At 40.3% G+C, this 15893-nt stretch overlaps 1 protein-coding gene across 1 annotated transcript in view; it reads right to left on the reverse strand.

Moving 5' to 3' along the window:
• Positions 1–670: 670 nt before the first annotated feature.
• LOC137994535 (uncharacterized) overlaps positions 671–15893 on the reverse strand; it is a 15897-nt gene continuing 674 nt past the window's right edge. Inside the window, exons 2-15 of the mRNA XM_068840118.1 lie at positions 15626–15666; positions 14967–15031; positions 13526–13700; positions 12511–12727; positions 11909–12010; positions 10856–11055; positions 10295–10448; positions 9626–9798; positions 8685–8831; positions 7083–7254; positions 5686–5767; positions 5559–5605; positions 3801–4055; positions 671–961 (exon numbers count right to left, since the gene is read on the reverse strand). Of these exons, the coding sequence (XP_068696219.1) occupies positions 879–961; positions 3801–4055; positions 5559–5605; positions 5686–5767; positions 7083–7254; positions 8685–8831; positions 9626–9798; positions 10295–10448; positions 10856–11055; positions 11909–12010; positions 12511–12727; positions 13526–13700; positions 14967–15031; positions 15626–15666 (1913 nt within the window). The 3' untranslated portion in view covers positions 671–878. The remainder of the gene's footprint in view (positions 962–3800; positions 4056–5558; positions 5606–5685; positions 5768–7082; positions 7255–8684; positions 8832–9625; positions 9799–10294; positions 10449–10855; positions 11056–11908; positions 12011–12510; positions 12728–13525; positions 13701–14966; positions 15032–15625; positions 15667–15893) is intronic.

A 15893-nucleotide genomic window follows, 5' to 3' on the forward strand; every position in this document is an offset into this window, starting at 1 on the left:
TTGCTAACTCACGTGCTCTATTTCTATTTATTTCTTGCCTCTGTTGAATTCAGTTCTAATTTACCTTGACTGTGCAGCAACAACCCTGACGCTGAAAAGTGCATGTAAAGAGGACAGAACGACAGCTGACACATTTCATTGCAACCGATGACAAAGGGACAACGTAATGCACGGCGTAGTTCATGCGAATTTTTTTTTATCACAATTTGCGATCTTCATTTTTGAACCAACAATATAAAGAACGTCACCAGAACTTAAGCAAAATAGTAATGTTGCACCCCACTTAAGCAGAAATTAACGCTAAACGATGTCCAAGAAAAAAGATCGATAGGCACATCTAATTTACTTTCGGCTAACTTTGTTTTGGGAGGCGCGGTGGCCTCATGGTTAGAGTGCTCGACTCCGGATCGAGCAGTCCGGGTTCGGGTCCTGGCTGGGGACATTGAGTTGTGTTCTTGGGCAAGACACTTCACTCTCACGATGCCTCTCTCCACCCAGGTGTATAAATGGGTACCGGCGAAATACTGGGGGTAACCCTGCGATGGACTAGCATCCCTTCAAAGGGGGAGTAGAAATACTCCTAGTCGCTTCATGCTAATGAAACCGGAGATAAGTGCCGGCCTGATGAGCCTCCTGGCTCTTAAGCAGAGACTTTTTAAACTTTGTTTTTGAGTTTGATTGACTCAACTTAGCACAATTTTATTCAAAAGGTGGTGAACAATCGTAGGTCTTTTTAGTGTTTGAATTTTACTGATATCGATTACTTATAGTGCGCGTGCGCTACAGCCGCCATTGAGGTGTCTATTTGCTGTAGTCCTCAGAGAATTAATTCTGTTGGTATGCAAAAAATTTTCTCAAGTGAGTGAATAGGATTTATATCAGTTTCCGCAACATTTCCAAGAAGCAACCATTCTCCAATATTTCTGGCCAGCGGTCATCATGTGAATGCCAGACCCAGTAACTGAAATAGGTAAAAAAAAAAAACAAAAATCTAAGATTCTGAAAGACTTCTGTTTTTTTTTTTTTTTCAGAAATCAAGCAGTCATATACTCGGAACAAGAAGCTATACTTCAATAGAAAAATACGTTTCTGTAATTGTGGTTGCTTCAGGATTAGGGTAGAAGGAAAGAAAACTGAAGAATATAAGTTGTGCACCCTCGAGTTGCTGATTTATCTTTTGCTTTGGATACTCAGGAAATATGAACAGAAGCGTGGACATCTTGAATTTAAAATTGAAAACTGAGAAAACAGCGCGCTCGCGTTCGCGCCTTACTAGTTTTTCCCATTTTACGCTCTCGTTTTTAACATTGACCACTCCATAACTTTGAAGTTCTGCTATCCTACGTAGCTGGCGGGAAAATTGGAAGAGGTGCGTTGGTCCCCATTCTCCGGGCGGCTTCGCCTCTCGTTATTTGCCTCCTCCGCCAACAATCCTGCCAGTTACGGACACTAAAGTTTTGCTTTCAGTAAATCCCTCTTGAGTGTACGTTGTAGATGCACCGGTGCAATCAATAGCATTACATGGAATTGTTCAGAGCTCAGTTTGATCCAATATAATTCCCAATAATTTACTTACTGTCACATCTCACTGATTTAAAATACGTCTAATTCATTATCTTTGCCTTGGCAAAATGCGAGTCGAAACAATTTTGTGAGAATATTTGAAATTCCGGTAACGGTTTCATACTTTTACGTGAATAAAAAGTTTTTCGTCATTTACAGTTGTTCTTTTTTTTTTTTTAAGTAATTAACGTACTTTTTAACAGGGGCCTATGACTGAGCGAGCATTTTACAGATCAATCCATCTTTAGACTACCTTTTCCGCTAAAACAAAGGCAGTTTCGGTTCGGTGACGCAATGACGTCAATTTAGTTTCTTGCCACTAGTCATCGGGCCCCTGCTGAAGTCTCATTCTTGAGAAATTCAATCAAAAAATAAATCGGTCCGTGAAAACGCCGTTACAGGAATATAGGGCAGTTGTTCGCTCCTAGTCATAGGCTCCTGTTTTTACTAATTTTTATCCATTTGTTAATGTATTATTTTTTCTATATAATTATCGTAATTTGTCATGTTCCGGGATGTTCCGGAATGTTCCATGTTCCTGTTTTACTGACGCCCGTTCATTTTGGGGAGTTATTTGCATAAAGACAATGGATTTCACTGAAGCATGATACAGTACCAAGAATAAATAACTTGTATTAGTATATAACAAGAGAAAATGATGGGACAGAGAGGGAGGCTCAAGGCGTTGGCCGGGATATGTTATGTCCACGAAAGTTATTTTTTAGACGAGCGGTAGTCTTTGTTCTATCGGAAGTCTGTCTTCTGAGACGTCCGCATGCAGCCTTGCCTCGCTCTCAGGTTCTTAGTGAAAAGAGAAAATGATGGCGCGCGTGGAAGGCTGATGAATATATATTTTCTTTCAAACATCGAACCGAGGTTGGCTTGCATGCGGACGTCTCGGAAGACTTCCGCTAGTCTAAAAATAACTTTCGTGGACGTGACATATCCCAAGGGCAGGACCGGGAGCCTCCTTCTCTGTCCCCTCATTTTCTCTTGTATATACGTACTAAAACAGTAGACAGCGTTGAAGACGCGCTCTGATTGGCTAACTCCGAATATCCTTTTTTAGTATATACTATAAAACAGTGGATAGCGTTGAACTCGCGCGCTGATTGGCTACTCAAACTCCGGATATCCTTTGCTATTCACGCCCCGAAAATGTTGTAATCTTTGCAGGAATAAATGAGTTAAAATCATCTTTTTGTGCTATATTATCTCACTGTTTGAGTATATACTAAAACAACTATTCACCTCAGTGTCGGTGGCTAGTGATGGATATCCACCACTAGCCACCTCCACATTGGTGACTAGTTGCTAACTATTCATCTCCGAGCAACTTGGGTGGAATTTGCGCACGAAAATATTGCAGGATTAAATTAAATGAGTTAAAATCATCTTTTTGTGTTATATATTAGGGCCGTTAATACGAGAGAAAATAAGCTGCGGCTTACTCTGGCAGCGGCTTACATAAGACCCGAACACCTCGTATAAATGGTACAAAATCTACGTTCACGGCTTTCTCAAGCCGCGGCTTATCCTGCCCTGGGAGTTTATACTCGTATAAATAGTTTCTTTCGCGTATTATGCACGCCGCGGCCAGAGTAAGCAGTGGCTTATTTTCTCTCGTATAAACGGCCCTATTATCTCACTGTTTATTATATACTAAAACAACTATTAACCTAGTGTCGGTGGCTAGGGGTAGATAATATCCACCACTAGCCACCTCCACTTCAGTGAATAGTTGTTTTAAACGGCTTTTATGTAAAGAACGCCCCAAAACGTATCGCATTATGGCATGGCAGAAATAGCGAATAGACCAATTTCGACAAATTAAAAACAAGACATCATCTCGAGGCTCTAGGGAATAAATATAAGGTTTGTATGAGTTTATTTCCCAGAACCTCGAGATGATGCCTTTTGTTTAGGACTGAATTTTAATATATCGAAATTGGGCTATTAACCTTCATCAAATGTGGATTTTAGCTTTCGCAAAAAAATAAAACATTGTTGAATAAAAATCAAAAGGATAATTTCCACTCACGTCGACTGGCTAAAAAAACCTAGTGCAGTGCTCTTCGCCACTCGCCAACCAAACCAAGTGTAATTGTTATTTAGACCCGGCTGCGTTTAGGACGGGAAGAGATTGAAATCTCTTTCCGTTTGATTGTGTGGGAATGTTGCGATTGGCACAGCAATAAGTGGGCGATACACCGACTGACAAAGTTTTTAATACATACCAGCCCATTTCATTCCATTTGATGTAGTTCTCTGCCAAAACGTTTCTGGCTTGACCGACGCCAAGTTTTCTGGTATCCCAGTACTCATTAGCAAGGAGGTCAGGTTTCGAACATCAGAAAAGTACTCGGAAGGAATTACTTTCCAGCTGGCACCATGGTCGGTACTCCGGTGTATATTCATGCTGTGGTCCAATCCAAAGAGCTGCCCACTTTTTAGTTCCAGGGCAATAATACTCACGATAAACACATCAATATCTGGAAAGGCAGCATTCATGTTTTATTGAAAGGCAAAGAGCATTAAAAGGAAGGTGGACAATCCATAGAACCAAACCCGGTGTGGCCATCAAAAGGGTCAGTTGTGTGTCAATCAATTCGTAACTTCAACATCTTCGGCATACCCACCCCGAGCTCTTCACTACGTTTTGCGCAGGGTTGTGGAATATGTGACCCATGGTCTGAGAATTTCAGCCAGAAGTTTCAGATCTCCAATCATCTCTATTTTCAAGCACCCGAGTGGCCCAACAAACGCCATTGCGCGAAAAAGACGAATTTGAGGAGAGTAAATTGCATTTCAGTTGCAAGTCTCTTACAAAGAAGAAGAAGAATCGAGTCGAAAGTATAAGTTTGCTTATAAATAATATTGCTTATAAATCTTGACGAGCTCAGTTTTTTGAGCTGGGGAATTTGAAATTTTAACGAATGTACGGTCATGGATTAGAATCCCGTCCAAAGTTGGATTTTTTTCAGGCCTCCTTTGAACTAAGTTCACTCTTTCTTTTATAAGAAACGCGGTCTAATCTCGGGGCTGAGGCTGAATGTTTTTCTTCTTTTTTTTATTTGAGTCTGTCTGTGAAATGTTCTTAACATGTTCTTAATGTTGTGTGGCATACTGACTTCGACTACAAACTCATTTGTTCTTTAGTGTATCATGCAATAAGAAAACCACACTGTTAATGTTAAAAAGCGTCCCTGAGTATTTGAGTGAATTGTCCTGTTAAAATCTACTCAGTTCCCATTTCTTTTACCTTTATTTTCCCTGCTAGAAAAGGTCTATTTTCTTTTGCGTTCACTGCCCTGACGAATACGGGGAAAGACACCTCTGCCATGGGTCGAAACTCACTTTGATCAAACCGCCGTCCACGACCTTGGACAGCACTGTTAAAAACACATGCTCTGTGATATGTTCACTGACTGTCACTTGAGCCCACTGTGTCTTGCGCATTCCTTTACAGTAATTCCGCTGTTGTTGAGTGAACCCACACAACACGTGAAGTATCACGTGAGGATTCGGTCGCTTAGTAACCGCCGCGCAGGCTCAACACAGTGAGTTTCGACCTATGGCAAAGCTCGAGGTCTCTTTCCCTTACTTGTCAGCCCAGCGAACGCAAAAGGAAAGAGACCTCAGCTAGAAGGGAACCTTCATTTACGGTACTCACAAAACAAAAACAAAAAGCAAACGAGCGAAATAAAGACGTTTTTAATTGACTGTCAGCCTTGGTATGTTCTTGGTATGTCCTTACAAGTTTGTTCAGTAATCTCAGCCTGAACGTTCTAATAGAAAGGTTCTTATTGAAGAAGTGAGTGTATTCAAGTTGCTCGCTTCTACGATAATCATCTCACTTAGAGTGAAATTTGACGGTTCAATGAATGCAGGTGGGGTTGCCTGAAGAGGATCATTGAGAAGACCTTTCGAAGTGACCAGCACATTCTAGTTATGTAATAAAAGGGGAAATGAGCTCAAATTAATATTTCTGTCACCTTGCCATTCCTGTCCATCACACGAGAAAAAACAACTGCTCTCTGTTCTAAAAATGAGGGAAAAATCCATTACATTGGAACTCAGAAGATTCCTGAAATTCAAACCAAGCTGCAGAAGAATGCCTACCTTAGCTCTGTGTACATACAGACAAAGAGACATCCAGAGTCTGGATCCAAAAGTACAGTTCTCCTGGAGTACCCTGGAAAACCTACGAATCAGGATATTAATTGAAATGTGAGTGCTACGCGACCAACGTTCGTAAATTAAAAAACGCGTCCTTCTCAATCACAAGCTCCTTGCCGTGAAATAACACGTTGAATAAGGGTTTTCTAACAGAAGGAACTTCGCTACTATCATTTCAGTACAAATTGACTTTAAAAGGTAACTGAGAGAATTCGTTAAAATTATGTCCAATTTTAAGCCTTTTAGCTTTGATTTAACGAACCAGTCATTAGCCATCAAAAACTGATAAATTCAAAGTTGCTGTATCATTGCACAGAGCTTACCTAATATATTGCATCGGACACAAACTGATTTTCAGAGATAGCTCATTGTGCAACGCACTTTCAATCCAGTACTTTATTCTTGGTTCAAGACTGATTTGAAGACGATAGCCTTGTCAGTGAGTGTGCTAAATAATAATTACTAATGAAGCAAAAAAAGGAAACAAAGCTCCCCATATACTAGTACCCACGGCTTATTCCCGTCTGATTTTGTAGCTCAGTAATCCGGGGGTCGTGGATTCAATTACCACAGAGTTTTTCTCTGTCCTTGTGTGGGACCATTTGAAACAATCAAACAAACAATCCATTACAAGGGTTTACGCTTAGGTGGATTACTCCAGAGATACGAGCCTGCAAGGCCCACCAGGCCGGCGCTTATCTCCGGTTTCTGTAGCATGAAGCGACTGCTAGTCCATCGCAGGGTTACCCCCAGCATTAAATTCACCGGCCGTGAGAGTAAAGTGTCTTGCCCAAGAACACAACACAATGTCTCCGGCCAGGACCCAAACCCGGACCACTCGATCTGGAGTCGAGAGCACTGACCATGAGACCACCGCGCCTCCCACAAGGAGGATTACCGCATGGGAATAAAGATGGCACTTAAGAATTACACTGTAAACGAGTTTTTTGTTGAAATGTGAGCGTCACACGGCTAACGTTTGTAAAAGAAACTTTCGCTCACTTTGTAACGTTTTGTGTTTGTTTTTTTTGTTTGTTTGTTTGTTTGTTTGTTTGTTTGTCTGTGTTTTATTTTTAACCACTTTCAGTTATATTTTCAAGTCGCTGGGCAGTTCTACAGGTTAAACTTCCAATGAATTATGCTGGAGATGTAAGTTCCCAAGCATGCAGAAGGTATGATATAAGTGAATCTGAACCTTGAAGGCAATTTTATAATTAAATGGATGTGTTTTCAACTTGAACATTGGTATTGGTTTCATTTTGAAGCTTCTTTCTCCTCTTCGTTTGTTTTTATCTTTTGCGAAAAACCTGTTGGGCTATAGCTACTAGCAACAAACTTACCATCATACGGAGGCATTGGCTCAGCCATACACCCATAAAGCTCTGCGCGCATAACTCGGACGCTCTGGGCCGAGGTTGGAATAAATCGAATATAACGAGCTTTCACTGGTTCAAGAAGTTTAACCACGACTGTATACTTCGCTTCATACTTATCCTTTGGACCCTTCAGCTCCTTATAAGAAATGCAAGCCAAAATTCATTTTTGAATAATCATTGAATGTCATCACTGTAAAAATGGCTTAATCATGTTTTAAATTTTTACCTATTTCGTAGCCATAGTATGCTTACCTCGACTCGTATTTTATTGGTTCGATTAAAGGACATTGCATTAATTACGTCATTAAGGTGTAAAGTTAACTTTATTTTTAGTGGTATTTTTTCTAATTCTTCATCCTACTCTCTATGCAACTTAACGTTAACCAGGTAATAACTTTTAAACAACACAAATCCAAGCTTCGTGGCGAAAAAAATGTTTATCGAGTACACATTATTTAAGTTATAACAACAGAGATAAACTTTGAAAGACTGTTAGGCTGAACAATTTTCAAAATCCCAATTGCAATTCATTTTAATCATCTTCAATTTTGCCCATCCCTTCCCTGCTTCCTTTTGTATTTGCTGTTTTATTCAAACCTTCCATCAATATTTTAATTTAATTAGTGCTTCATTCCAGTCGGTGAATTTGGCTAACTTTCGTGATACATCCCAAAATGATTGACGTGAGAAATATCGCGGCACTTTTTCACCATTGAAAAACAGAAAGAAAAACCAATCGTAACTTGTAAGTTCTTATTTTCCGGCGTTTTGCACAAGTTACATGAAACTGACTCAAATTTTCGACTTGGTTCACCGAAATATCGACTGCGCCCGTTGCGAATTTTAAGTGCATGGTCAATTGTTTTGTTGTTGAAATCAAAATTAACTATTATTCCATGAGCACGCGTTGGATATGAGATGGCAAATAGCCAAAGAGGCGCGTGACGCCGAGTTGGCTATAATCAGTCTCTCATATCCAACAAGCGCAAATGGAATAAGTGTTTTTATTAAATTTTCATTCATTTCTGAACCCTTGGACACTTACAAATTAAAGCCAATCACTTTCCAGCTTGGCAACACTTGACTCAATCAAACTTTCCATCTTAGATTATACCGAGATTAAGTGAGCCAATCAGAAAGCTACAAACGCAAAATCCGATCGAGGTCGGATTTTTAATATAATAGAGACGTTTAGATCCAAGTTTACGGCTGAGCTCAAACTGCTGGACTAGCGCTTGACGTTTTCAACGGCGGAGGATATTCATTTGCCTCAGCTCTTTATGGCGTGGAAGTTACGTGATCCAACTTAGGAACGGGACAAATATAGAAAACAACTTTTTATCTTTCATTTCATGAGAACTAAAGAATCAAAAGAGCAGTGGTTTTATTTTTTTCATTGACTGAAACATCACCGCTGAGCATAGAGGAAATTCAATATGGCGGCCTCTGCAGCGTTGTATTCGTTTACTTGAATCTAAATGCACGAACTATCACAACTTCTAACACCAAACCACAAACCTCAAACCGCAGTGGATCTAAAGGTCTCTAATGATCAAATATACCCACCTTGGTTTTTCCATTTTCACTGTACTCAATCCAGTCGATGCTGTTATTGCTGAATTTAAGTTTAAAAGTCTTTACGAAAAATGTAATCATACCAGCAGACCCCTGGGTGGCAACCCTTGTTACTTTTCTCAAGGAGCCAAAATCAACCTGAAACAGGAATTAAATGTATGTAATGTAAATTATTTTACCACACATAACATGAGAATTTTATTCCATAAAGCTCATTTTAACATGTGGAAAAGGCTTATACAGCCAATCAGAATGGCGTACAGCTATTTCACATGTGGAAGTATAACCAATCAACGATAGCGTAAAGGCGTTTCCATGCCAATCACTCGTGCATCTCGTGCATCTCGTGCAAATCGCTAATTCTCGTCTTATGTGTAATAAACAGTTCACGGCATAGAAAGTGATTTGTACGGGGTTTTATTCACTCGTTGTTTGTGTCAAAAACCCTCACTCGCTCGTTCCTCGCTCGTTCGGGTTTTTGACACAAACAACTCGTGAATAAAACCCCGTACGCCGCACTTTCTATGACGTAAACTATATATAGCATATCGCCAAGCTTCCTTGGTGTTTATCGGTGATCGGTAAAAATTATTTCACTTGACGTTCAAGGTAGACTGGACTGGAATGGATCTGTCGGACCAATCCCCTTATAAACAGGTTTAAATTGCCTTCAGTCTTTTGCTTTAGTTTGCGTGAAAGGAGTTTATAAGCGCTTTATTCACAACTGCAATTAAATAACTGCTAAGTAAAAAAATGAATATTGTAGTTTCTTCACAGCTTACATGCACAGTGACCACGGAAGTTTAGTAATCAGTCTGCACGGACACACTTTTACTCTTTCAGTCTGCGGCATTCAACTTCATAATAATACTTGTGTCGTATAGTGTAAAACCAATAATCTCCAAGTCACGGTCTTAAAAAAGTTGATTTACCTGAAGATAATCCACTCTCCCCAGTGCATCTTGCCAGGCCTGCCAGCCATACGGGAATTTTCCAATAACCTTGTTTAGACGGATGTCCGTTGGATTGGATCGGTTGGTACCTTGAGTTAGAGCTTCATCGGGTATGTAACCGGATTCCAGCCCAAGTGGATCGATACAGTTCACTAGGATGAGAAGCATTGCATGGCTTAATCTGCGAGCAGGCTTTTCACGGATCGGGCAAGCGATTTCATAGGGCAAGACTTTCAGTCAGCTGACATCTTTCTTTTTTGCTTGACAGACGCAAAGGGAGCGTGCTCGGCGCTATGCATCAATTTATTTGCCTTCTCTCAATCTTTACAAACATCAGGAAACCAATTGTTAGATGCTACCCAGTCTACAGTAATTCTATGAGTGACTGTAATTGACAACTAGGGTCCCATGCAAAGGAGGGGAATTTGAAGCCCATTTCCAGTCTAGGACCAGTCAGAGGTTTTTGAATAGTGTTGCGAAAAATGGTACCAAAGAAGGTTGAAACTCGAGAAGCTCCTGTCACACTCAGTCTTCCCTCCCACATTTGTGGAGCACATTTTTCATTTTGCGCACCTCTTTGGTTGCGTGCGTTACGTTTATTAGAGTAAGCTAAAAAGGGATTGCCGGTAAATTAGCTTTTAAACATACCGGGCGCGCCTGCAATTTTGCAGCCGTACATCTCAAAGCGCATGCAAATCAGGTTCTCCCAGTCCAGCGGTCGCAGTCGGAGACTGTTAGCCTCGATCTCGTTAATCAGTAGATGAAAAACTGGAGTGAATTGGTCTGAGTTCCCAGTAAATTCCTACCGAGAACGAAAAAAGACATGAAAAATTAATAGCATTGCCGATATAAAGTCAGACGTGCTTATGAAAAGACCGTCTTTGACTAGAAACGATTGTCCAATCGGCTACCCTTCACTTTAAAATCTGTAACTGACAAGAACTCTCTTTTAAGGAGATAGCTAGTGCACAACATTCGAAACACAACAATTCTTTATCAGTGACACGTAAATTATATCCCGTGTGTCATGCATGACTGATGCGATTTAATTTGACCCTAAATTTTACCATTTCGAAACTGCAAGAAAGCCCTCTTGGAAAAAGGGAGCTAGTCCCACCTCCTTGCAATTGAATTGAAAGCTTGCTCGCAGTTTTGCATTCGTTACTTAAAAAAACCAATCTATGTCTGACAATCAACAATTGCTGTTACCTTTACAAAGCCATGTTCCGTGTAGTTGTGCCATGTCTCTTCATCGGTGCTGTACTGTATCACATACTTTTTCACCCAGTGTGCTTTCTGACTTCTTCCGTATGTCTTGAAACCGTTCACGTGTGTTTTCCTCGTAAAATCCACCTGAATGTACTGTTGCGTGTTTTCGGTAGATGCGCACCACGCATCGCTACTATCGCCTTTTGCGACGACGAAAATGAAACAAAGCAATGAGGATCAAGAGAAAAATCTAAGAAAAATATTTGAAATTTAAAGGAAATGGAGTGCTTCATCTAATTCATTTGAGGACACTCAAACCTGGTTTTTTAACGACCTTGATACCTACGGGTGTGTAATTTTTTTTAACACAGAAGCGGTCTGATTATCAAAAATGCTCCTCTAGCTCTTTAAAACAGAACTTCACTAGCTCTTCGGAAAATGCAAAAGTTGACCTTTCACTTGATCAGTTGAAATTATGGGATATATTCATTACATGACGTCATCGAAAGTTATGCTAAAAACTGCGTTCATAACTGCGAGGATCATAGCTACACTGTACTTGAGGATCTTCCTCGAAGTGTGTTAATTTGAAGGCGTTGTAGAGTTAGTCCTTCCAAATGCCCAGTTCTGTTAACTGGAAAGCGTCCCTAGTCTCAAGAATGTGTGCATTTTATACGCAAACCTGTACCACGTAAAGAAAACTGACCAGACAACAAACTACGTTGACCTGGCTTATGAAACAGCGCTCTGGTCAGAAGCATACACACCACCTATCCAGGTATTGTAGACGTCCACAACATCAGAGCGAGCAAAGTCCCTCTAAAACTAATGCCCATGCATGCATTCTCTTTTACTAATCACCGCACTGCGTTTCAATCCGTTGTGGAATATAATACTACCTAGAATCTGACCGGCTTTCTGCCACGCCCGGTTATGTAACTTAAGTTCCCCTTAAGCTCCTTTCTTTAAAACACAAACCTTTTTAAGCCTTCTCTTTGAAATTGGACTGTATAGAACGGACTATAAGATATGAGAGGGTCTGAAATAACTTACTTGGTCTGGCCTGAGTTGGACGTGTTTCTGCGTAGGAGGAAGATGCTGTTAGCTGGTAGTCTTTGATTTCGCCGGACGCCATTCCAAGAGTTCCTGAACACCCTATGAATGAATTAGGTAAACGATTTGGCGGTCATTTCGTCGTTCTGTCAACAACGAGTCATTTGACAGGTTAAGTGAATATTGTGGCGTAATTTAAGTGGAAAGAGCACGTAAAAACATATTTTGTAAGGCAGGGTGGCGAGTGAACATTGTAACGTTCCATAGATAAAGTTGTCCGATAGCACTGCACGAAGGAAAATATACCCACTTCAGTTTTTATTGAATGATGCGTAGAGGAACAGTCAACGAAATTGTAATCACTATAATTTCCTTCGAAAATCAGCCCCTCTTCTTTCAAAGAAAACAGCTAGTCAGATTTTTGTGATTCTGTTTCGTGAAAGTACTTTACTAATTTACGGCCCTTAGTTCTGTACAATTTTTCCTAACTCCTACAAAGAAATTCAATTACATGTGTCCCACTTAATTTTCGTCAACAAAATGTTCCCGATTTTTCATTACAGTCTGTCGAATAAAAACCTCTGTATAAAATGAAATCTTACCTGGAATCTCCACCTCGATACTTAATGTCTCTAGAGGGGTAGAGTAGGGGACGCCTTTGGTTATCACATGGCCTGGTGGATTCTCGCTGTATTCCTTGTAGTACAGCAGTTGTACCGGTGTAACGATGAAGTGCTTGCCGTTGTTTAAGGAGCGTTGGCTGTCGAATATTACTTTGAAGGTAAAGTTTGCTTCAGCCATCCACGGAATTTCATCAATCTGAAACGCAAGCAATCTGACATGTTGTCGACTTTGGCCATTCGTCAGGGCGGATCAGAAGATAACATTGCAAGATATAGAGGATATTACATGACCGTCCAAGGATGCGAATTTTATCTTTGAGCGGCTAATAGTATCTCTCACTCTGGCTCACTCGAGAGAGATATCATACCAGGTAAGCTTCTATATCTTGCAAGGATAATACAGATAAAAATCTTGCGCGGCCTCGCTATTTCGCGCGTGAACAGGATGCACTAATATTTTTGACTAACATGTCCGTAACCATGATGACATCGATATTATCACATATCAAAGATAAAAGTATTATCTTCACTTTCAAATTTTTGGAACAAGAACAATCCTGGTATTTCATCGATATCTATATAATCATATACTTGATTATATAAAATATGATATAATAAAATATATATTTATACATTGGTGTCACTATCTCAATTTTGATTGGTTTCAACAACGCAGCTAAATCTCCGTTACGTCATACCTACAGACAAACGTTTTTATATATGCGGAAGTCACGTAACACGCTGACCAGATGCTTGATCAAGTAATCATAAACATCTCTCGTTCAAAGCTTAAAAAGAATTTTGATGTCTTTAACTGTAATGTTAACATGCACTAAACTTGGCCCTTAGGAATTAAGAGCGCGAGAAAAGTAATTGTGAGCTTAAAAATTAAGTTGTTTACTTACAAGTTCGGCTTTGGCAGATAACACAAACCTCGGCGTTGATAATTCTTGCTATCATACTATAATAATTGTTAATTATTACATGCACTTGCCTTGAAGGTCACACTGTCATCTTTCTGCTCCACTCGATACTTTCCCATGAACTGGAATGACGTCACTTTCTTGAATTTCACAAAGGGTGTCAGCATCCATATCACGCGAACGCCTAGAGCGTCTGCGCGGGAATCGGAGTCGTGTGACACGGTAAAACCATAATCATAGTCAGATCTGAAAAAGTAGTCCTGTCGTCAGTGGAAGAAGTATGGGTGACGAAGGGAAAGAGTTAGATATTCTTCCTTACATTTATGTCTGGATCCTCCCCTATTATCATCGTCTTCAAGACTTTTCATGATCAACCTCGAAGGTAAGGTTAGAGACACATGCATGGCCAAACTATTTCCCCCTAAGAGACCATTTTCGAATTCTCACGGCTGGACTGGATCTAGCATGAAATGGAGGCTAATGCGGGCAAATCTTTTCACACTCAAATTAATTTGCCGGCATTAGCCTCCGTTTCATGCTAGATCCAGTCCAGCCGTGAGAATTCGAAAATGGGCTATTGCACTGGGTCGGATCCGAGAATTAGTCAAAGGCAGGAACCCACGTGCAGGAGCCTCGCTATGCAGTATATCCTTGAGGCAACCTTTGCACATATCTTTCTATTTTTAGAACTAACCCTCCAGCAGGAGATTCACATTTATATCAATTTTCATCAATTTGCGTATATTGTTCGTGCTTTTTTTGTCTCCGTTTGACAATAACTTTATTTTGATTGGTCATAATTCTGAACAATGCGTGCAGGGCCAAAGGACTCGTGGCGCTCTAAAAATAGAAAGATACACGCAAAGGTTGACTCATTGGCCTTGCATAGGAGAGGCAAGCTCGTACTCATGGGCTCTTTGATCAAAAGGGGTTTGAAGAATCGCGCGAACACTTTTAGCTGGATCTGGCATGGGGGGCATGCGCCACAGGATGTTTTAAAAGGCAAACGTTGAAAATGTAAATTTCTTTCATTTCCATGGTTGAAGTATTGGCAGCTATACACACCCACCCATACACTTACGAAGGATAGCCACAACACCGGGAACTTCATCCCTTACTCTTCTCGAATAGTGTGTGGTTTCTTTAACGTCTTACAGGGAACTTATGAACATCAAAGATACTTGTGAGACGGGGTTTACGGTTTATAGTCTTCATCCGAGAAGACTTCAAAGTCCAACCATTTGCGGATGTTATTACAAAAGCAGCACTTTCTCCTCAGTTATTTTAAGACCCTGAGTGTTGGTCCGGCCGGAGTCGAACTCACGACCTTGCGCATGGCAGTCCGGTGTTCAGCCAACTGAGCCACCGGTGCGGTGGCAATAGCTTTAAAATTCACGATTTTAGGCTATTTCAAAGAAAAAAACGATCCTGTGCAAACGTTTTTCGTATTAATTAGGGGTTAGACAGAACCATCCCTGGATCGGCCCCAGCTCTGTTGAGCTTTTGACTTACCCGTACATCATATCAAGACTGTTACCAATGGAATGTCTAACCTTCAAATTCAATCGAGGTTCGCCCTAAAACCAAAAATAAAAATATCACAGATAGCTAGATATACCGGTAGATGTTATTGAACTAGCGTGAGGTCCGTACTGGGAAAATATTGACCGAGTTCCTTTTTTTGCAAGTTTATAGACCGAACCTGAAAGGCTTGTGCATTATATTTCAACTAAACTGCTGTCGAGATCAGATCCTACCTTGTCAAAAGAAAACAGGTCAGCCAAATATACTGTTTTCCTATTCCCAAATAGCCCAGTAAGAACGTGCAATTATACACATACTTCAGCCCTTTCCAATTGAGATAGAGTCCTGTTTTTGTCTAAAGATTATTAGGGATTTAATAAAAGGTCATATATTTAAATTGATAACACTGCATCAAGGAAAAGAGGCTCAGCCAGGCTTCAGTCCTAATCATTAATTGAGTCAAATTACACAAATTGGACAGGATTTAGACTACACTGTTGCAGAAATGTGGCTCAAAGTTTCTTAAGCCTGTAAGCTTCCCAAGTGAATTTTTGATACATGTACCCTTGCTGCTACGCGAGGACAGAGATGGTAAACTGTTTGTGTTGAGTTAGTGACATTTCCTCGCGACACTGCGTATTACTTACATTGCTGGACCTTCGTTTCATTTGATGTGCTTGGCTTAAGACTACAAATGATAAAAGAAAGTAAATTTCTGTGATCAACATTTTTTTACAGCACTTTTCACTCAGATTGACTAAAATCGGTGGATTCTGGCAAAGGCTATTGTTCTCAAATGAAATATAGACCTTGTTTTTGTTACCCGTTTGTGTAAACATTAAATTAATGTGTAGAGCTTATAAGAATCAAACACAAATCCACCGTTTAGTTCAGTTAAGATGAATTGCAAGCCTT

The sequence above is a fragment of the Montipora foliosa genome, chromosome 3 (assembly GCF_036669935.1).
Source record: "Montipora foliosa isolate CH-2021 chromosome 3, ASM3666993v2, whole genome shotgun sequence".
NCBI lineage: Eukaryota > Metazoa > Cnidaria > Anthozoa > Scleractinia > Acroporidae > Montipora > Montipora foliosa.